The following is a 23,472-nucleotide window of genomic DNA, read 5'->3' as shown; positions in this document are numbered from 1 at the left end:
AACGAGTCGAACGTCTGATTTCTCTAGGGGAAAGAGCAGTTGAAGTCTAGGATGTTGAAGGGAAAACAAATGTAATGAAGCTGTCAGGGCAAGATCCACTTACAGTCCTTGGAAGAGCAGAGGAACCTGCCAGGACAGCACCTCTTTCTGCTGGCGAACCACAACCAGGACCGGGTAGTCAAGGTTTTCGGAGGAGCTGTTCACGTACACCCGCACGGCAGTCACCTACAAGCAGGGCAGAGACACAGCAAACACAGATCACAGGCGCACAGACATGTACATCACAGCTGCCACCAGAAGCTCTGAAAAACTTCAGTTCTTACATTTGCTGCTGACCATAACCCACTCCAGTATTCTTGCCTGGAGAGTCCCATGGACAGAGGGGTCTGGCGGGCTACAGTTCATGGGGTCACAAAGAGCTGGACATGACTGAGCGACTATCAGTTTCACTTTTCACTTTCACAGATACTCCAAATATCCCAGCTGTCTTCTCCTCATTCATATTGTAACCACAGTCAGTTTCAACACTGCTGCACAATCCCCAGGGGAGATTAGAAAACAAACTGATGCCTGGGCCCAACCCTCAAAATTCTGATTTAAGTCATTTTGGGTGAAGCCAAATTATGGAGGTGTTGAACGGCAAGCTGAGGAGTTTGAATTGGGCAGTCAACACAAGATTAGGAGAATAAGCCCAGAACAGAAAAAGAAAGATGTCAGTGTGCTTCTCTTCTTATCTGAATATAAATGGTAAATATACAAATACCTTTAAAAAGAAAAAAAAGACCTACAAGTGCCTCAACTGCTTACAAACTTTAATTTTGGCTTGTAAAATCATTCTGTGCTTTCAACCAAAATGTTATTGCCATGTTTTGTTAAAGCCTAGCAGATGGCCTGATGTTCCCCTAGCCACAGATATGATAGGGGCTGAAGAGTCTTCTCTTTCCCCTTATCCAAGGTGTAATCAATCCCTAAATACTTTTTTAAACCAACAGCTCCTTTGTTCCCTGGTGGTTCAGACGGTAAAGAATCTGCCTGCAATGCGGAAGACCTGGGTTCAATCCCTGGATGAGGAAGATTCCCTGGAGAAGGAAATGGCAACCCAATCTAGTATTCTTGCCTGGGAAATCCCATGGACAGAGGACCCTGGAGGGCTATAGTCCATGGGATCGCAAAGAATCAGACACGACCGAGCGACTAACACAAACAGAATAGTTTTAAACAACTATCATGGTTGTTTAAAAGATAGGAAATTGAATGATGCCCCTGGATCTAGATGGTTCTAACGTTTTCACTTTTTATAATATTTATACTATAGACAATAGAAAAAGGGCAAAGTAGGAAAAAGTTGATCTTCCATATGAGATGTTTTCTCCCTAATGTATTTAAGCCTTGAAAATGAAAGTGAATTCTCTTAGTCGTGTCTGGACTCTTTGCTACCCCATGGACTGTAGCCTACAGTCAGGCTCCTCCATCTATGGAATTCTCCAGGCAAGAGTAGTGAAGTGGGTTGCCATTTCTTTCTCCAGGGGATCTTCCCGACCCAGGGATTGAACCCAGGTCTCTTGCACTGCAGGCAGAGGCTTTACCATCTGAGCCACCAGTGAAGCCCATTTAAGCCTTAGTGTTCTCTTGAGAAGTAGGGGAAAGAAATGAAACAAGAAAGCCTTGCAGTGAAACTCTGAAGATCTATGACCTGTTCATAATGGAAATTGAGAGACAACAGGGTATCATGGGTATCATAGATTATTACTATTCGGGTCTCATATATCATCCTTGATGAAGCCAGTTTTGCTTTTTAATGTTAACAATAGTCCAAGATTAATTTATTAATTAGATAAGAAAGCTTGCTCACAAAGGAAGTGTTTTCTTGTGCCCACATGCTACATGTTTCCATGGAAATTATGCTGCAGCTGATCACGGCCAACACCATGTCTCTACTGCAGACTTTTTTCCTAAGCTCTGGATGTTCCACAGGCACAAAGACAAACTGAAGTGGAACCTGTCACTTCCTTCACCCCTAACTTTAATATCTTCTGAATTTCTTTGCTTTTTTTTTTTTTTTTTTTTTGCGGAACTTCCCTGACCAGAAATCAAACTCATGCCCCCTGCAGTGGATGTGCTGAGTCTTAACCACTGGACCATCAGGGAAATTCTGAATTTCCTTGCTTGTTAAATGAACCGCACAGCCAATCTGAGCCCGAGTCATCCCTGATTCCTACTTCTGTAGCATTCTCCATCAGTAGGTCATCAAGTGTTACCACTTCTACCAGTTTCATAGTGTCCATACCCAGCTCCTCCCCTCCCCCATCCATGACACCCTCCTGGTCCAGTCCTTGACCCTCATTGATGGTGCCTTATCTAGCCTTCTTATCCCCAGGGCTATACCCGCTCAGAGGCCAATTTCAGCTTGGCATTATCCTTGCTTACCAGGCCTTTAGTGGATCTGAGAATTTTCAGATTTACTTCCAAAGGAATGAGAAGAGTATTTTTATGAAAAGATAGAACAGAATGATGAACACTCATATACTTATCACCCAGCTTTTGTTGTTACTGTTCACTCAGTTGTGTCTGACTCTTATCCAACTTTAATAATTATTTTTAAAAGCGTACCATTTTATTTTATTTACATCTTTTCATTCCAATCCCAAAGAAAGGCAATGCCAAAGAATGTTCAAACTGCCCCACAATTGCACTCATCTTACACGCTAGCAAAGTAATGCTCAAAATTCTCTAAGCCAGGCTTCAGCAGAACCTGAACCATGAACTTTCAGATGTTCAAGCTGTTTTTAGAAAATGCTGTGTGGATCACAACAAACTGTGGAAACTTCTTCAAGAGGTGGGAATATCAGACCACCTAACCTGTCTCCTGAGAAGTCTATATGCAGGCCAAGAAGCAACAGTTAGAACTGGACATGGAAAACAGACTGGTTCCAAATCTGGAAAGGAGTACGTCAAGGCTGTACATTGTCACCCTGCTTCTTTAACTTCTATGCAAAGTACATCATAAGAAACGCTGGGCTGGATGAAGCACAAGCTGGAATAAAGATTGCTGGGGGAAATATCAATAACCTCAGATATGTAGATGACACCACCCTTATGGCATAAAATGAAGAAGAACTAAAGAGCCTCTTGATGAAAGCAAAAGGGGAGAGTGAAAAAGTTGGCTTAAAACTCAATATTCAGAAAACTAAGATCATGGCATCCAGTCCCATCACTTCATAGCAAATAGATGGGGAAACAGTGGAAACAAGGAAATTTTATTTGGGGGGGGGTCCAAAATCACTGCAGATGGTGACTGCAGTCATGAAATTAAGACACTTGCTTCTTGGAAGAAAAGTTATGACCAAACTAGACAGCATATTAAAAAGCAGAGACATTACTTTGCCAACAAAGGTCTGTCTGGTCAAAGCTATGGTTTTCCCAGTAGTCATGTATGGATGTCAGAATTGGACTATAAAGAAAGCGGAGTGCCAAAGAACTGATGCTTTTGAACCATGGTGTTGGAGAATACTCTTGAGAGTCCCTTGGACTGCAAGGAGATCCAACCAGTCCATCCCAAAGGAAATCTGTCCTGAATATTCATTGGAAGGACTGATGCTGAAGCTGAAACTCCAATACTCTGGCCACCTGATGCAAAGAATTGACTCACTTGAAAAGACCCTGATGCTGGGAAAGATTGAAGGCAGGAGGAGAAGGGGATGACAGAGGATGAGATGGTTGGATGGCATCACCGACTCAAAGGACATGAGTTTGAGTAAGCTCCGGGAGTTGGTAATGGACAGAGAAGCTTGGTGCACTGCAGTCCATGGGGTCACAAAGAGTTGGACACAACTGAATGACTGAACTGAACTCCATTTCCCACACACATCTTTTTTTGATTATTTTAAATACCAAAGATGATACCATTTCATCTGTAAATATTTCAATCCATATCTCTAAAAGATAAGGCCTCCTCTTTTTAATATAACATATTACCATTATCATACTTAATAAAATTAATGATAATTTTAAAAGTTATCCAATACCAACACAGGGATTCCCTAATAGCTCAGTTGGTAAAGAATCTGCCTGCAAATCAGGAGACCCCAGTTCAATTCCTGGGTCTCAAAGATCTGCTGGAGAAGGGATAGGGTACCCACTCCAGTATTCTTGGGTTTTCCTTGTGGCTCAGCTGGTAAAGAATCCACCTGCAATGCAGGAGACCTGGGTTCAATACCTAGGTTGGGAAAATCCCCTGGAGAAGGGAAAGGCTACCTACTCCAGTATTCTGGCCTGGAGAATTTCATGGACTGTAAAGTCCATGGGGTCACAAACAGTTGGACACGATTGAGCAACTTCAGAAGAACACAGTGTTTGAATTTCTTCATTTATTTAAAAATTGTGTTTTTCAGTATTAAAAACATTTTGAGTACAAACAAGATCCATATATTTCATTTGGTTGATAAGTATTTTGAATCTCTTTTAATCTAAAGGCAACACTCCCCACTGCAACACTCTTTTGGCATTTATTTGTTGAAGAAAGCTGCTCACAAAGCAGTAAAAACCTGATACACTCATATTCTGGATTTTGTTGGTTGCACCTTTTGGTTCCTTTATCCCTTGTATTTTTTATAAACTGGCAGTTAGAGCTAGAGGCTTGATTAGATTCATGTAACTTTATCTCTCAGTCTTTTCCTTGGATTTTGAATTAGAGTCCAGAAAGTTTTCACCACTCCAGATTGCTGAAGCCAGTGTTTTCTTCTAGTACTTTATGATATCACATTATTAATACTTAAATCTCTATCCCTTTGTGATTAACACTAGTATATGGTATGAGGAATGATTTTGTCTTTTTTTTTTTTTTTCAATATGGCTCTCCTGTTGTTCCAGCACCATCTATTAACAAGTTTATCTTTTCTCCACTGGTTTGAATCACTCAGGACTTTTCTTAATCACTGTCTTGTTCTCTAGTTTATTTGCCTGGTAGTCCCTCACATGCCTAATTCCTTGCTGTTTCTCAAAAGGGCTATGTCTCCGATATCTGCCCTTTTAATTTCTTTTTTTTTTTAATTTAGTTATTTTACTTGGAGGCTAATTACTTTACAATGGCCTTTTAATTTCATTCTCATCCCTAATGTCCTTTTTGGGCAAGTCTTCCTTGATATTTCTCTATCCCATCCAATAAACGGATGACCCTCTCTTGGAGGGGGCTGTGTGGCCTCTGATTACCTCAATACAGCATGTTAATACCACAGTAAAATAATAGGAAAAAAATGTGGCCTTTGCCCCCAGTTCCTGAAACAGAGTTCCTAAAACCCTTGTAATTTCCTAAGTGATAAAAGTCCTGGGTGTTCGTTGGCAGGACTGATGCTAAAGCTGGAACTCCAATATTTGGCCACCTCATGAGAAGAGTTGATTCATTGGAAAAGACCCTGATGCTGGGAGGGATTGGGGGCAGGGGGAGAAGGGGACGACAGAGGATGAGATGGCTGGATGGCATCACCGACTCGATGGACGTGAGTCTGAGTGAACTCCGGGAGTTGGTGATGGATAGGGAGGCCTGGCGTGCTGCAATTCATGGGGTCGCAGAGAGTCGGACACGACTGAGAGACTGAACTGAACTGAACTGAGCTGAAGAGCACTAGTAGCATCTTTTGTTTTACTATTTGGTCCTATTTCTGGCTCCTGACAGAGCTCCTAAATCCCTTGGAATTTCCTGGGTGATAAGAGTTTCTTTTGTTCTAATGAAGATTCTAGGTAGCCTTCTGGATAACTTCAGAATGGGAGCTGGTTACCCAAAAGACCTAGCCATGATTAGAAGCTCAGAACTTTCGGCTCTGCCTCCATCATCCAGGAAGTGGAGGGGGCTGGAGATTGAGTTAATAATTGGTCATCCCTATGGATGAAGCCTCCATAACAATTCCTATGATACAGGTGTGGAGAATTTCCAGGTTGGTGAATGCATCCAATGCCAGGAAGGTGGAGAACCCCAACTCCATGGGAATAGAAGCTTCTGTGCTCAGGATACTTCTGGACTTTACCCTATGCACCTCTTCCATATTGCTCATCTTGAGTTAAAGTGAAAGTGTTAATTGCTCAGTCATGTCTGACTCTTTGCGGCACTATGGACTGTAGCCTGCCAGGCTCCTCTGCCCTTGGGATTCTCCAGGTAAGAATTCTGGAGTGGGTTGCCATTTCCTACTCCAGGGGATCCTGTTTATAATAAACAAGTAATCTAGTAAATAAATTGTATTTCTTCTGTGAGCTACTTAGCAAATTAATCAAACCTTATGGGGGAGGGTTGTCACAGCAACCTCTGATTAACAGCTGGTTGATCAGCGCATGGGTAACAATCTAGACTTGTGATCGGCATCTGAAGTGGGAGGTGGGTGGTCGCTTGGGACTGAGCCCCTAACTTATGGGATCTGATGCAGACACTAAGGAGATCCTGTCGGCATTGAATTGAATCATAGGACACACAGCTGGTGTCACCAAATTGCTTGATGTGTGTAAGATCCACACATCTGATGTTGGAAGTATTGGGTGAAGAGAAGAAAACAGAAGTTAGCTTTTCCTATAGACAACCCCAAACCATTTTTTTTTTCATGTAGTCAAATTGACTCCTTTCTTGGCCATTTCTCCCATCACTTTTTAAAATTGAGACATAGATAACACTACACAAATCACTCTTAAAAGTATAGAATTCAGTAGTTTTAGTGTATTCACGGAGCTATGCAACTATCACCACTACCTAACTCCAGAATACTTTATTGCCCCGCTAAAGAAGCCCTGTACCCATTGGCAGTCACTCCTCATTCCCTCCTTCCCACAATGCCTGGTAACCAATAATTTAATTTCTGTCTCCAGGGATTTGCCTATTTCACATAGGTGATTTCCTATTCCATATATTGTGAAATAATATATATGCTTTCTTGTGTGTGGCTCATTTCAGTTAGCATAATGTTTTCAAGGTTCTTCCATGTTGCAGTATGTGTCAATACTTCATTTTTGTTTATTGCTCAGTAATATTCCAATGGCATGAATAAAGCACATTTGTTTATTCTTCAGTTGATGGAAATTTTGATTGTTTCTACTTTTGGGCTATGAACATTTGTAAAGAAGTTCTTGTGTAAACAAGTGTTCTTAGTTCTTTTGAATGCATCCCTAGGAGTATAATTTCTGGGTGACATGGTAACTCAAAACCCTTTACTTTTTTTTGTTTTTAATTTTCGACTGTACTGGGTCTTCCCTGCTGCACTCGGGCTTTCTCTAGTTGCAGCGAGCCAGGGGTACTCTCTGGCTGTGGTTCGTGGGCTTCTCCCTGCAATGGCTTCTCTTGTTGTGGATCACCAGCTCTAAGGGCATGCAGGCCTCAGTAGTTGTGGCACTCAGGCTTAGCTGGCCCACAGCATACAGGATCCTCCAGGACTAGGAATCGAACCCATGTCCCCTGCATTGGCAAGAGGATCCTCAACCACGGGACCATCATGGAAGTCCTCCTATGTTTAACTTTTTGAGGAACTGCCAAAATGTTCTCCAAAGAGGTGCATCATTATACATTCTAGCAATTTACATAATCAGCAATGTAAAAGTTTCTAATTTCTCCACATCGTTGTCCACACTAACTACCGTCTGTCTTCTGCTGCTGCTGGCTGCTGCTGAGTCGCTTCAGCCGTGTCCGACTCTGTGCGACCGTCTGTCTTCTAGATAATACTTAATCTTAATGGGTATGAAGTGGTATCTCACTGTGGATGTGGACCTCCCAATATTCTAACAGTTAATTTAGCTTGCCTGCCTGACTCTTCTGGGAAGCTGAAAACATCATCATTGGCATCTCTGGTGCTAGCACAATGAGTTAGCTTAGAAGCAGGCTCATTTTTCAGGTTCAAAAACCAACACCAGCATTACCCACAGCACATATGTTTAGAGCACACTTTCATCTGGCTTAAATCTATAGTAGTCAGAACCAAGGTAAAAGCCTAAGGAAAGCTGTGAACAAGCCAGCTTTATCTTTAGCTTGTCTGCTTCCCTTCTCATTACCTACGCTGAAGACTCCTCCTCCCTTCTTATGTACTTAATGCCAGAGGGATTTCCCTCCTTTCTTTTTTTTTTTTTTTCCAAACGTCACTCTAAGGCAGTAGTTCCCAAATTGTAGTGTGCTTTTTAGCATTCAAATCTCTCAAACCCAACCCCCAACATTTCTGATTCAGCAGATCAGGAATAGAACTTTAAAATAATGTGTTTTTAACAGAATGCGGGGAGATTCTGATCACATAAATTGCACCCACACTTTGGGAAGTGCTGTTCCAAAGGAACCATCTAGTGGATGGCCCTACTTGTCAACACCTTGCCAGTTGCTCTTGTGGGATTCCCTGATGGCTCAGTTGGTAAAGAATCTGCCCGCAATGGGGGAGGCCTAGGTTTAATCCCTGGGTTGGGAAGATCCGCTGGAGAAGGGAAAAGCTACCCATTCCAGTATTCTGGCCTGGAGAATTCCATGTACTGTATAGTCCATGGGGTTGCAAAAAGTCGGACACAACTGAGTGGCTTTCACTATCACACTTCCTCAAGGTGCACAATCATGAGATCACCAATGTCACCAGCATGTCTGGAAGCTAGTGTGTCTGGTGGGGCCAGCTGGAAAGAGGTCTGCTTGAAGAGGAGCAGAGCAGATGTATTACTGCCATGGTTACGCTAACCCACTCTTTATCTCCACACTCTTTTATTCCTAGTCTGGCTCTCATAATCCACTTACCTTTTTATTTTTGAATAACGATCTTACTAATTACAATTTAAAAAACCTCAGAAGAGACACAGATATAAAGAACAGACTTTTGGACTCTGTGGGAGAAGGCAAGTGTGGGACGATCTGAGAGAATAGCACTGAAACATGTATATTACCATATGTGAAATAGATGACCAGCCCAAGTTTGATGCATGAAACAGGAACTCAAAGTCAGTACACTGGGACAACCCAGAGGGATGGGGTGGGGAGGGAGGTGGGAGGGGGGTTTGGGATGGGGGACACATGTACACCTGTGGCTGATTCATGTCAATGTATGGCAAAAACCACCACAATATTGCAAAGTAATTAGCCTCAATTAAAGTAAAGAAATTAATTTTTTTTAAAAGCCACTGTGTTGGCTTCCCCGATAGCTCAGTTGGTAAAGAATCTGCCTGCAATGCAGGAGACCCTGGTTCGATCCCTAGGTTGGGAAGATCTCCTGGAGAAGGGATAGACTGCCCACTCCAGTACTCTGGAGTACTCTAGAGAATTCCCTGGATTGTGTAGTCCATGGGGTTGCAAAGAGTCAGACATGACTGAGTGGCTTTCACTTTCACCTGTTTAGGCTTCCCTGGTGGCTCAGACGGTAAAGCATCTGCCTGCAATGCAGGAGACCTGGGTTTGATCCCTGGGTTGGGAAGATACCTGGAGAAGAAAATGGCAACCCACTCCAGTATTCTTGCCTGGAAAATTCCATGGACGGAGGAGCCTGGTAGGCTACAGTCCATGGGGTTGCAAAGAGTCAGACACGACTGAGCCACTTTGCTTATATTCAATAGACACATAACACTGTAATTATCATTCAATTAAAAATTAAAAACAAAAAACCAAACCTCAGAGATACTGGCATAATAAACTGCAAAAAATACATTAAGAGTAAGAGATAGAAAACACTGGGCAGTTTTTCAAGATGAGCAGATAATGCACCCCTCCCCCAGGAAGGGATAAAAAGTCCTGTTCAGATGTTGCTTTGCTTTTCCAGAGGCTAATATTCAACTGAGAAAGTTAGATTACCTTTGCAGCAATGAAGCAAGCCATGTAAAGGCAAAACTAAATGAAGGTATTGAATTCATAACGGACTCTGATACCTTATAAAAGACCACTCTTAAGAGCCAAGATTTCCCCTTCTGTTGCTGCTTCCTGTTGTCATGACAACAAAAGCGCTTTTATATATATAACTTGTTAACTATGTTTGCTACAAGTAGGGAATTGCATTATAATTATGAGGGAAGAAGTACCGAAGTATTCCCATCTCTGATATATAGATCACAATTATGAAAGGTCTTAAAGCTTAGAGAGTCTCTTTTTAATCCTTTAGAACATGTCAGTAGGGAAAAGTTCAAAATTGCAAATAATGCAGCTCTGTTGCAGAAAGAGGGTAAAAGTAAGTTTAATTCAAGATCTAGTTTGGTTTTGCTAAAATAATGAGACTTTCTTAGAACATGAGATTAAAAATCAGAAATTCAGTTCAGTTCAGTTCAGTTGCTCAGTCATGTCTGACTCTTTGCAACCCCAAGAAATGCAGCATGCCAGGCCTCCCTGTCCATCACCAACTTCCGAAGTCCACCCAAACCCATGTCCATTGAGTCCGTGATGCCATCCAACCATCTCATCCTCTGTCGTCCCCTTCTCCTCATGCCCTCAATCTTTTCCAGCATCAAAGTCTTTTCAAATGAGTCAGCTCTTCGCATCAGGTATCCAAAGTATTGGAGTTTCAGCTTCAACATCAGTCCTTCCAATGAACACCCAGGACTGCTCTCCTTTAGGATGGACTGGTTGGATCTCCTTGCAGTCCACATGAGATTAAAAATCAGAAATTGCTGGTTTCCATTATTAGGGCTTCCCAGGTGGCACAGTGGTAAAGAATCCGCCTGCCAATGCAGCAGATGCAGGTTCGATCCCTGGGCTGGGAAGATCCCCAGGAGGAGGAAATGGCAATCCGCTCCAGTATTCTTGCCTGGGAAATCCCACGGACAGAGGAACCTGGTGGACTACGGTTCATGGGGTTGCAAAGAATCGGACACTACCGAGTACACACACAATTATTAGGCATACCATTTTTTTATGATGTGATCTCGAAAAGCTGATTCTAGATGTAAAATGGCTACAATAATATTCATTAATGGTTCCTCTTCTTCATGTCACAAACATCACAGAACAAATTTTTTATAAACAAATACAAATGATTTGGTAACTGTTTTAATAACTTATGTTCATTGGGTGTATATTGTCCTTCTGCCCCTCCTTCATTCCTTCTTCCCTCTCTCTCTGTCTTCTCTGTTTCCATCCTTTCTTCCTACCTGCCCATGCTCCCTCAATCATTCATCAGACATTCACTAAATCAGGAGCTATAGGAGGTACTAAGGATATGCTAGAGGCAACCCTGTCCTTGTGTAGCTCATTATCTAGTCACAGAGACAGATGGTGTTATTATCAAAAGCATAATGTGATGGTGTTATAGTAGCAACATGAGCGGTGCTATGAGCACCCAGAGGACAAAGTGGCTACCCATGCGGAGGAGTTAGAGGGAAAAACACAGAAGCTAATCAGTCACTTACCAAGTTATAGTGAAGAGGAGACTGTTCGCATAGGTCCTGCTGTTGCCTGGCTGGTGCACATAACCTGGACTGATAGTGTTAGAGAAACTTACATCTGGGAAGGTACTCAGGGCGATCATCTAGTCCAAAGGTTCCATTTACAGAAGAGGAGCCAGAGACTTTATTTTGGGGGCTCCAAAATCACTGCAGCCATTTTTTACCCATTGGGTGATTGCAGCCATGAAATTAAAAGACACTCCTTGGAAGAAAAGTTATGACCAACCTAGATAGCATATTAAAAAGCAGAGACATTACTTTGCCAACAAAGGTCCGTCTAGTCAAAGCTATGATTTTTCCAGTAGTCATGTATGGATGTGAGAGTTGGACTGTAAAGAAAGCTGAGCACTGAAGAATTGATGCTTTTGAACTGCGGTGTTGGAGAAGATTCTTGAGAGTCCCTTGGACTGCAAGGAGATCCAACCAGTCCATCCTAAAGGAAATCAGTCCTGAATATTCATTGGAAGGACTGATGCTGAAGCTGAAACTCCAATACTTTGTGAATAACTGACTCATTTGAAAAGACCCTGATGCTGGGAAAGATTGAAGGTGGGAGGAGAAGGGGACAACAGAGGTTGGATGGCATCACCGACTCAATGGACACGGGTTTGGGTGGACTCCGGGAGTTGGTGATGGACAGGGAGGCCTGGCGTGTTGTGTTTCCTGGGGTTGCAAAGAGCTGGACACGACTGAGCGACTGAACTGAACAGACAAAGCATCAGTATCTTGAATATATAAAGAATCCTGAAAACTCATAGGAAAACACAGTAACCCAATGGAAAAAAATGGGTAAAGAATATAAACATCAACTGAAGAGAAGAATGACCAAAGATCGTGTGAAAAGATGGGAATACTTCATACTCATCAGATAGGTAAAGACAAAAGTATGACAATACCACATTTCCAAGAATGGAGAAAAATAGGAACTCTTGCATATTGCTTATGAAAATGTTTGGTACAACCATATCAGAGAGCAAATTGGCAATATGTACTAAGCCTGAAGATGGTTTCACATTACATTCCAGCATTTCCATCCCTAAATTTATACACAAGGAAAACTCTTACATACGCACAAGGAGTCATCAACAAGAATGAAATGAATGAACTAGAATATGGATGAGTATGAAAAACTAAAGGAGATAAATTAAGAGAAAGTTGCTGAAGGATACATACTGCATGATCCTATTTACAAAAACTTAAGCAAAACAGTATCTATCTACTTGTCTGTCTATATTTCTGTCTTTAATAAAATACACATATACATGGAAATAATAAACACCAAATTTAAGACCATTGTTTTAAAAAACTTGAAAAAACCTGAGACTTTACCCCATTTGCCACAGCTTCATCAATACTGATAGAAGACCCAGACTCCTGGGTTAGAGGCAAGGACTTTATTAGTCTGGTCACAACATGGGCAGAAAGCCTGCCTGACTTTTGCCCCAAAGGGGGACACCATCTCTGTCTTCTGAGGTGTTCACTATATAAATGTCCTTGAAAGAATGGTATAGAAAACTTTCAGTCCTTGCTTTCTTGTAAGATGTGCATAAATCAAGAGACCTATGAAAAATTACATCCCTATAACGGTTACTTTGGGGGATGAAGGAAGAGGACAGGCAGGGGTAAGTAGGGAATTCTGATCATCTTTTTGCTTCCTAACGTTGCGGGTACATAAGTGTTTGTTATATTATTTTCCATTCTTGTTTATTGCATGAAATATTTCAACACTATCATCATCATCCAGAAGCCCTGGTACACTAGCATTTGTGTTTGCCCACTTCTGAGCAACAACTGTCACTCTTACATTTTATACAGGTTCTTTGTTTCTGTTTTGGCTGCACGACTTGCGGAATCTTAGTTCCTCAACCAGGGACTGAACCCAGCCCTGGCAGTGAAAGTGCTAGGTCCTAACCACTGTCCAGTATTCTCTGTATATTAAATTCTGTATACAGGTTCTTTGTTATTCAGGGATGTGGCAAACAGTCTCCAAAACTTACCCTCATTGCTCTCCTGACTCATTTTGCTATAGTCTGATCTTACTAGTGATTGACCTGCTTACATTAACTTCACTGATTACAGCCTCCCTCTCTCTCCCTCTCTCTCTCTCTCTCTCTCTTTCTCCCTCTTGACTGGCTGGAGAACCTTACATTATCTTTGGTCTGACGAACATGGCTCATTTCTGCATTGCTCTTCCCTGGAAAAGGAAAATGAAGATGAAGCCAGTACTGCACTGGACAGTAATGTGCCAGCCTAGAATTCTGTGTTATTAGGTGCATGAATTTTCTAGGGCTGCCATAAGAAAGTATCACAAACTGGTTCTTAAAACAACAAAAATGTATTCTCTCACAGTTCCAGAGAGTAGATCTGAAATCAAGATGTCGGCCAGGCCATGCTCCCTCTGAGACTCTGGTGGCGTCCTTTGCTTTCTTGCCTCTTGCTCATCCTGGTGGTGATGGTGGACTCTTGAGGTTCCTTGGCCAGCAGCTGCATCCATGCAGTCCCTCTCTCTGTCATCATGGCGTTCTGTCAGTGTGTGTTTCACACTCTGTTCCCCTCTCTGTGCATGTCTGGGTCCAAAATCTCTCTCTTTTTATAAAGATTTCAGCCACATTGAATTAGGGCCCATCTTAATGACCTCATCTTAATCAAACTACATCTGCAAAGAGCCTTCTTCCCAATAAGATTACATTCACAGGGGGTTAGCAGTTCAACATTACTTGGGGAGGAGGGCATAAGTCAGTTTGTAACATTAGATTTGTAGACTTTTTAGGTGGTGAGATCTCCAGGACTCTGCACCTTTTCCTGATCATCAGCTGATCTCCAACCTGTATCCCCTTGCCAAGAGCCTTCATGCTGAAGGAAGGGCGCCGCTGACAGAGTCCATTATGTGACTACTGAGTGAAAAGAGCTGCCCTGGAGCAAAGTGACCTTGCAGTTCTGAATCCTTTTCTTACTCGAAGCTAGAAAGTCCTAGTAAATGAAGCATTTCATCCATGGGTTTCATAACTACTGCAGGGAACTGAGTTGCTTTAATCATACTTTCTTTTTTTTTTTTTAAGATAAGCATTAAAGTGATTCCTGTAGTTATTGATGTGATTGTTTAAAATTCACTTTGGCTGATGCAGCCTTAGAAAACCATCTTCTGTAAACCTCTGCTATAATGCAGAAAGACATGTAGACCTGGATTTTATTTCTGGTATGACATCTACTATCTGGGTGACTTTGGAAAAATCACTTGAATTCTCAGTTTCCTCAACTGTAGAATGGGAACAGTCACACCCAAACTATCCATCTCCCTAGACTATTGGTGACCATGTTCTGTGACCTGCCGAGTATCCGGCAGAGTAGAAGGCAGAGCTGCCCTACCCGGCTCTGGGTTGGGACGGTAGTTTCCCACTCTTGCACGTTCACCAGTTAATCAGCTGTTGACTGACAGTTTTCCATGTGTGGAGACACGCAAGCCCAACTACCCCGGCAGAGGAGAAGGCTGTGTAGTCCATCTCACGTAGGATATTAATTTCCTTTCACAGTCTGGCTTCCAGCTTTCCTGGAGGAGCTCGTTCATCCCATTGAAAAGAGCAGTTTACCCCTTGGAAGCTATTTATTCCCTATTTTAGATTCTCAGCATTTTGTATTCAGAGCACTTTCCTAAGAATCATGCTTTACAGACCTTGTCTCACCCATGTCATTATGCCAGCAATAATCTGGACAGAAATACATTTATATACTCTTTCCTTATTTGGCTTATGACTTAAATTTTATTTTAAACATTTAAATTCCAGTAAAAACATGAGAAAACAATGACGATAGGTATAATAATTGGCAGGCTAGGAATATAGAACAATACACAGTCTAGATTGTAGCTCCTTTAGGATGGACTTTGTTCATTCAGTAAATATTTGACTCCCCACCCTGTGCCAGGCATTGTCCCAGGCACGAAGATACCTTACTAAGCAGTGTGGACATAGCCTTTGCCCTCACTGAGATCACATGTTTGCACACGGAATGCCAATTCAACAAGCAAGTGTATTAACATTCAAGTCGCTGTGGAAGTGCATGGCACAGACTTTCTGGGAAATACCTTCCTAAAGGATGAACAGAAATTAACCAGAAAAATGCAGACAAAGCAAGAGAAATGTCCAAACAAAGGGAACAGTACCGCAGACACAAGGAAGAAAAGAGAAGAAAGAGGGAAAGAGAAAGAGAGAGAGAGAAGGCAAGATGCAAGTCTGAAGGATTAAGGGAAAATCGGGTTTGCTGAAGTGTGAGGTCCTGAAAGGCCATGATGGTCCTGAGGAGTCTTAAAGTCACAATAGGGAAGTTGGAGCTTTACTCCAAGGACAATAGAGAGCCTTTGGGAGGTTTTAAGTGCTACCACCCCTTTGCCACGACCATCCCCGGATGCCCAGTGCTGCCTCTGTTGCTGCTGAACAGCTGCCTCCCTGGATCACTGGCTCCATATCAAAGTCTGGGGAAAGCAGGTCTGATAAGCACACTGAGGCCACACGCCCAGGTCTGAGCTTGGTGGGTGTGGGAAAGGTGTGTTTGAGAAAGCAGATGCCTGCTGTTCTGCTTCCCTAGTGGAAAGAGCTCTATCTCCAGCAAGGACGCATGAAATGAGGACTTTCCCCCAAATATACAGGAATGGGGTTCAGATATTGGGCGGTCAAAACATGGCCAAATTTCACTACGCTTGGAATCCCTTTTACATGGAGCACTGAGACCATTCCACGTAACAATGTTCCATAGAACACATTTTGGGAAATTCTGTGATTTTTTTTTTTTTTCCCCCACAAGAACTGGTGTCAAGTCTGGTATGTCTTGAAGACTCTTAATTCACCTTAATCTCGTCACTTAATATCATAAAACTGATAAACTGTATGAACTGTACTACCCAATTTAGCACTCAATTACATCATATTTTCATGTTTCACATTTGCTTATTGTTCCATGTATTTGTTTTGTCTCTCTTTGAGGACTTTGTGACGTATTTGGAATCAAGCATGTATTTGACACTTAGTTCCGTGGTGGCTCAGATGGTAAAGAATCTGCCTGCAATGCAAGAGATCTAGGTTCAGTCCCTGGGTCAGGAAGATCCCTGAGAAGGGAATGGCAACCCACTCCAGTATTCTTGCCTGGAGAATCACATGGACAGAGGAGCCTGGCAGACTACAGTCCATGGTGTCTTAAAGAATCAGACACAACTGAGCGACTAACAACGCTAATACATACACCACAGTTATTGTTTTCATATGACTGGAGGTAGTCCAGCTAAGGTTGTAGCCTTTCACAAATCTTAAAAACACCCCAGGATGTCAGGGAAATGGCTGTTATTGATTCTTCAGCATTATTTCTACAGATATTCCTTTCTCTCCATTTGTTTTCTTCCTGTGAGACCCCTACTATGTTGATGTCATACTTGAGTCTGCCCTCCCAATTTCTGAATTTTTATCATTATTTTTTCTTTTTAATTTCTACATCTCTTTAGGTAGATCCTCAGCTTTATTCTCCAGTTCTCTAATCCATCATTCACTCTAATGTTCAGCCCATTGCCGAGGTCTTTGTGTAAACAACATTATTTTTTCAACCTGGGATGTCCAGTTGGTTCATCATTATAACTGTAACCTGTTTCATCTGAACAGTGCCCTCCTATTCATATCTCTCCCAGGATATTCACTTTGCTTATGATGATGCCTTACTCCTCATGTTCATCAATTCTGCTACATCTGATAAAGGTTGACGTTTCTCATGTTAGTTCCCTCTGCAAATCTGTTGTTATTTCCTCCCATAGGCTCTGATTCTCTGAGGCATCATCCACCTAAGGCAGCAGTGAGAACCTCAGAAGAGAGACGCTAAATGCAGAGGAGTGCAGTGCAGCAGGGACACCGGAAGGGTAGAGAGCCTAAGCTGATCACACCAGTCATCACTGCTCTAGCTTCTTTGTCTCCCACCAATTTTACTTCTCCCCTTCTCCCCCACCGCTTCCCCACCATTCCTGCTCCCATCCTGACCTGCTGGCCTCTACCCGGAAAAGGCGGCAGTGGGGAAGCAGGGGCTGCTCAGAGTCAGCAGGTCAGTAGGCATGGTGGTTACCCTGCTCCCCTCCAGCCTCCACAGACATCATCCCACAAGCCAGCATCCCCAGGTGGGTGCTGCTTGCTTCCTCCCTCCTGATGATGACAAGGCCGGGCAGGTGGCAGTCCACTGGGGCCAAACCAAGGGAGGCAAGAAAGCTCTCCCCCATCCTGTTCCCTACCCATGGCCTCATAAACTGTGGGCAGCCATTTGCCTCTCCAGACAAGGGCTGGCCACCTTCTCTCCAGGGCCTCTCACAGCCTTTGCGTTAGCTCCTCCATCCAACTTCCCTCCCTCAGGTTGAGGCATCTCCAGCCTGGGCTCCTGGGACAGAACCAGGGGTTTCTGCTGATTCACCAACCTCTCAGGCATCTGAGTGTGCTCATCTCTGTGTGTGATTTCTCTTTCCTCTTTATCTTTCCTTTGTCTCTCTATTCCCTCCTTCTACTCCTTCTCCCATGAGGGGGTTAAAGAGGGAAAAATGATTATTTTTCTGATTTGAGGCAGAACACAAGAAGCTACTCCCTGGCTTTTATTTATGTGCTGAATGATTGCACTGCAGGCATGCTTCTTCTAGAGCTGTTCTGGGGCCTGCTTAATTAATGCTCTAAAGATGGAAAAGCACTATGAAACTGCGATCATTGTGAGAGTTATGATCTGACACTTAGCAGCTGTTTATTGCTGTAGTGGTATTCATTGCCAGACCGGTGCCATTTATAATTTTAAATATGTATTGTTGGGACATAAGTGTAACCTAAAGTAAACTGCTTCCTAAACAAGACAAAGCTAATCATCTGCAAACATCTTCCTCTTCAAACTCTTCAAAGAAAATTTCCTGAGACAAGCAGAAGACATCTCAGGGAGGACCATATTTAAGAGACAAAACTATTTCTAATTGTGGAGTAAACACTGTGGCAGAGATGATATATATATGACTTGGGTTCTATTCTGATGCTCAGATGAAATACTTCTCATTAAATGGGCAAAGACAGAAGCCTTTGCTAGCCTAGATCTCCTCCCTTCAGTCCCTGATCACTTATGTCTGGGTCCATGTAGCTGTCTTCCAACAAACATCCTCACTAGAGACACCCCATGAAAACTTTAGTGGAGTTGATAGTGGTGCTAGTGATAAAGAACCCACCTGCCAATGCAGAGACAAAAGAGACGTGGGTTCAGTCCCTGGGTCAGGAAGATCCTCTGGAGGAGGGCATGGCAACGCACTCCAGTATTCTTGCCTGGAGAATCCCATGGACAGAGGAGCCTGGCGGGCTATAATCCACAGGGTTGCAAAGAGGTGGACACGACTGAGAGACTTAGCACACACAGGGACAGAGGAGCCTGGCAGACTACAGTCCATGTGGTCGCAAAAGAATCGGACATGACTTGGCAATTAAACAACAGCAACCAAATGCCTTGCTTGTTTTAGAGGAACATCCTCCCCTCTATCGCACTTGCGTGTTTGGTGGGAGGAAAGACTCCCTGTAGACGCCACAGAGGCCAGATACAGGACTCATGCTCAGATGGTTGGATGCTCTCACCTGGTACTTTCAATGGTGATTAAATGACACAAGATGAAGGGAGAGTTTAGCATTCACTGTCAGTAGTGGCATCAGTAGGGACCGTGACAGCAGGGCCTAGGGGTGACCATGCCTAATGGCTGAGAAGGTGGTGGTGCCTAGGTGAGCATCTTGGCCACAACATTCCTGCTTCGCGACTGTTGTTATTTCTACAGTGTATTCTCTCTTGGTTACTCTAGTGGGAGCTTGGGAACTCAGGTTGGGTGCTACCCAATATCCATCTGGTAAATTCTTTTTCTGCTTATGTTGGTTAGCTGATTTCTGTTGATGTAGCCAAAAGCCTTGCCTGACCCCACACCCTCTTTCCTTCTCTGTCTGCTTTACTCATATCCTGCAGCTAACTTGAACTTTACTATCCACGGATCACCCTAAACCACCTCTGCACACCCAGACTTCCCTCTGTTTGCCTCTCTCATTATCCCCCACGTTTGTCCCTTTAATACCCAGATAAACACAGTCCCTCTCCTAGAAATCTTCAATTTCTTCACTCTGGTGACGTCAATATGGGGAGAGTTTGGGGACGGATACAAGATTCCTTTTTTGTAAGTATTAGAGAGGATCAAATAAAATGGTGAACATTTACATGCTAATTTGGGAGGGAGTGTAATATATACCACTGGTTAGGTAAATTAAAATAGTTGTGAGTCACTTCATCCACAAAAGGTCAGTTAGATCTAAAGGGACAGAGTAGTCAGTTATTCCTGTTTGCTATAGTTTATCTTCATAGCTTATTTCCGGACTCAGTGGGGATCTGGAAATACCAGTTCTCGGGATTAATACTTAATGTCTTAGGGTAACAGGTTAACTGCTTGGGTCTCCAAGCTGCACTCTCTCTGTGCAAAGGAGGAACCCAGCATCAATGATGATAAAGCACTAAAGAGATGAAGATTGGTCCGCAGGGTCAGGGTAGGATCACGGTTGGTGGGCGGATGTGGCTCCGTGAAACACTGAAGGAAGTCTGTCAGATTCACAGCTGTACTTATTGTCAGCTCTGCTTGTCTGACTTACACAGGCAAAGAGATGTTTAGACAGTCCTTAGAAGAAAAACAGAAATGAAAATCCTGTTTCAATTTTCAGTAATTGTAAGGGAGTCAGACATAAATCTCTTAAATTGTACGATCAAACGACCTGACTGTGGAAGTATGACTATAGTTCTTAAAAACTGTGTTTATTGTTGTTGATAATCATAAAAGATGTGCTTTTATGGGAGGCTTTAATAGAAATATCCCAAGGAAATGTCCTTAGGAACCCAAGTTATGTTGCTGGCTTTGCTTCAAACTAGTTACGTAATTTGGACAAGTAATTTTTTTTTTACCAGCTCAGTTTTCTCTCCCGTTAAGAGGAAGAGATTGGGTAATTTATAAGGTCCTTTCAGCTCTTAAGTTTAAATTACAATTTTCTCTTTCTTATGGTTTTGCGGGATATTTTATATTTCTTTTTGGAAAGGATAGAAAAAAGTCTCAAATGCAATCCCAATGATGCATTTCTGCAGCTAAGCAAACTTGACAAAGAAAATCTTGTTAGCATGAATAAAGGCAAAAACAGCACATGAAGTCAAGACAAATATACACTGAATCCCCAAATAATATATGTTCTTCATCCTCCACCACTGGTATTAATAAAATTCTATAGCAAAACCTTAAAAATTGAGAGACCAGCTCTCCAGTGAATGAGAGGACCCATCTTGACTCTGAATCAGGAAAGAAGCAACAAGCGTATTTTCTGAAATGAAGGAGAAAGAATATTTTGCCAGTAGCAAAGCTTCAAAAAGCCAGAGAAGAGCAAGAACCTTGGACTGGAAAGACAAAAGGGATGGAAAAAAGCAGAGAGACATAAGATACATAAAGCAAAGGAGCAACAAGAGACTGGAGGTGGTGGTAACAGGGAGGAAGGTTGGGAACAATAGTGAGGACAGTGAATCCCAAAAAACGAGCTGCTTAAGCTCTTTGGTCCAAGATAGGCCATAAATATACATGTAAGACTGAAATCCTAGGGCAGTCTTTTCAACAATGGTGCTAGAACAATTGGGTATCATAAGCAAAACAAAAACCAAACAAAAATTCTAGACAGAGACTTTACACCTTTCACCAACACGTACCCCAGATGAATCACAAACCTAAATGTGAAATTCCCAACTATAAAATTTCCAGAAGATAACACAGGAGAAAATCTAGGTGATCTTAGATTTTATGACAACTTTTTAGATACAACACCAAAGGCATGATCCATGGGGAAAAATACTGAGAAATGGTAATTCATTAAAGAATGACTGCTCTGTAAAAAATACTATTAAGAGAATAAGAAGATAAGCTCACAGACGAGGGGAAGATATTTACAAAACTTGTGTCTGATAAAGGACTGCTATCCAGAATCTACAAAGAACACTTAAAATTCAACAATAAGGAAACAAACAACCCAGTTTAAAAGTGAACAAAAGATCTGAGAAGATGCCTCACCAAAGAATATATGCAGATGGAAAATAAACATATGAAAAGATACTCAACTACACATGCCATTCGGAAGTTGCAAGTGAAAACAATAAGATATCACCCTACACCTATCAGAATGGCTGAAATCCAAAGCACTGACAACACAAGATGCAGATAAAGATGTGGAACATGAACTCTCATTCCTTCCTGGTGGGACTGCAAAGTGGTTCAGCCACTTGGGAAGACAAGTTTGAGAGGTTTCTTTATAAAACTAAACATACTCTTACCATATGATCTAGAAATTAAGCTTTTGGGGAGTTACTCAAATGAGTTGAAAACTTGTGTCCATACAAAATCTGCACCTGAATGTTTACAGCAGCTTAATTCATAATTACCAAAAATTGGAAGCAACCATGATGTCTTTAACAAGTGAATGGATAAACAAACTATGGTACACCCAAACAATAGAATATTTAGTACTAAAAAGAAATAAGCTATCAAGTCTTGAAGACATGCAGGATCCTTGAAAGCTAAGAGAAAGAGGCAAGTCTGAAAAGGCTACATGCTGTATGATGTTAATTATGTGATGTTCTGGAAAAAGTGAAACTAAAAAGAGAGTAAAGAAAATCAGTGATTGCTGGGGTCTGAGAGAAACGAAGAAAGGAAGAGTAGGTAGAATACACAGGATTTTTGTGGGAGTGAAATTATTCTGTATAATCTACTGTAATGATGGATATATGACATGATGCATTTCTCAGCACCCACAGAACTGTACAACACCAAAAGTAAACCTAATGTAAACTATGGACTTTAATAAATAATTAAGGTCAATATGACAGCAATATTACATTAATATCAGCTCATCATTAGTTTGCCATGCTAATGCAAGATATTAATAATAAGGGAAACTGTGTGGGTGGAGAGAGAATATATGGGAACTCTCTGCATTTTCTGCTTAATTTTTCTATAAACTTAAAACTGCTTTTAAAAATAAAGTTGAGTTAAAATATATATACATATAGGAAAACAGTGAGGAAGCTAACAAAGTTGGAAATCTTTTGCATCCCAGATTAGGCAGAAAGAGAGGTTAATTTTTATCTACACTCTTCACAGTATCAAGTCTAAGTTCCCAGGAGGCCAAAGGATGTTTTATTCAGGACAACATGTTACTTGATGATGTTAGATAAACTTTAATTTTGTCACCATTTTTGGAAAATAAGTATTTTATTCAAATACTTTAAAGTTTAACCAAAAAAAGGTGATCTTAACTTTTAAATAGGCAACATTTCCATAATTATATACTGACACCCCAACCATCCTTGGGATCAACTGTAGAAGGCTGGGTCCAAAATAAAGTTCCTTCAAAGTATGGGTTGACAGCTAGCCCCTCAAGAGCTTTTCAGTGGTTCATGCATGCAAAGTAGCTTCAGTCGTGTCTGACTCTTGGCGATTCTAGGCTCCTCTGTCCATGGTATTCTCCAGGAAAGAATACTGGAGTGGCTTGCCATGCCCTTCTCCAGAGAATCTTCCCAACCCAGGGACTGAACCCACGTCTCTTGTGGCTCCTGTATCATAGGCAGATTCTTTACCACTGAGCCACCAGGGATAGAGAGAAAACGTCCCAAGTCTTGGGAACTATGACAGGGAAGTGGATTTCTACCAGTTTCTTATCAGGAAAGAAAACTTAAATGTAGCTTTCTCTGCACACATTTTCTCAATATGACACCTTCAAGTCAGCCTCACTCTTCTTGTTCAACCAACTGAAAATTCCCTGTCAAATCTTGTAACAAAATTAACGTCTGCACATAACTTCTCGCCAGTAGTAAAATCAATTTCTTTGGCTGTTATGGTCACTTCAAATAAACTGAGGGGGTAAGGGGAACAAAAATTTGAATAATTATTTAGTACAGCAAATTAATTTTAATTAAGGCTATTATTAATAAAATTTACTGTATAAGTTAAATTTGCTACATAAGACTCAGCTTTGCTTTTTAGTAATGAAGTACTATCTTGTAACATGTAAATCAACTGCT

The 23,472-nt window shown here is 41.9% G+C and overlaps 1 protein-coding gene across 10 annotated transcripts in view; it reads right to left on the bottom strand.

Annotated features, from left to right (window-relative positions):
• SIDT1 (SID1 transmembrane family member 1) overlaps nucleotides 1–23,472 on the bottom strand; it is a 108,619-nt gene that overhangs the window by 72,373 nt on the left and 12,774 nt on the right. For 9 of the 10 annotated variants that reach the window (XM_060417760.1, XM_027980013.2, XM_027980017.2 and 6 more), the window contains one exon: nucleotides 104–225. The exons of the other annotated variant lie outside the window; for it this stretch is intronic. Coding sequence is in view for 6 of the 9 variants with exons in the window: in XM_027980013.2 (XP_027835814.1) it covers nucleotides 104–225 (122 nt within the window). In the remaining 3 variants the exon portion in view is untranslated. The remainder of the gene's footprint in view (nucleotides 1–103; nucleotides 226–23,472) is intronic. 10 annotated transcript variants of the gene reach the window in all.

Source organism: Ovis aries, chromosome 1 (assembly GCF_016772045.2).
Source record: "Ovis aries strain OAR_USU_Benz2616 breed Rambouillet chromosome 1, ARS-UI_Ramb_v3.0, whole genome shotgun sequence".
Classification (NCBI taxonomy): Eukaryota; Metazoa; Chordata; class Mammalia; order Artiodactyla; family Bovidae; genus Ovis; species Ovis aries.
The sequence above is the reverse complement of the archived record's forward strand: the minus strand, read 5'-3'. Positions and strand labels throughout refer to the sequence as shown.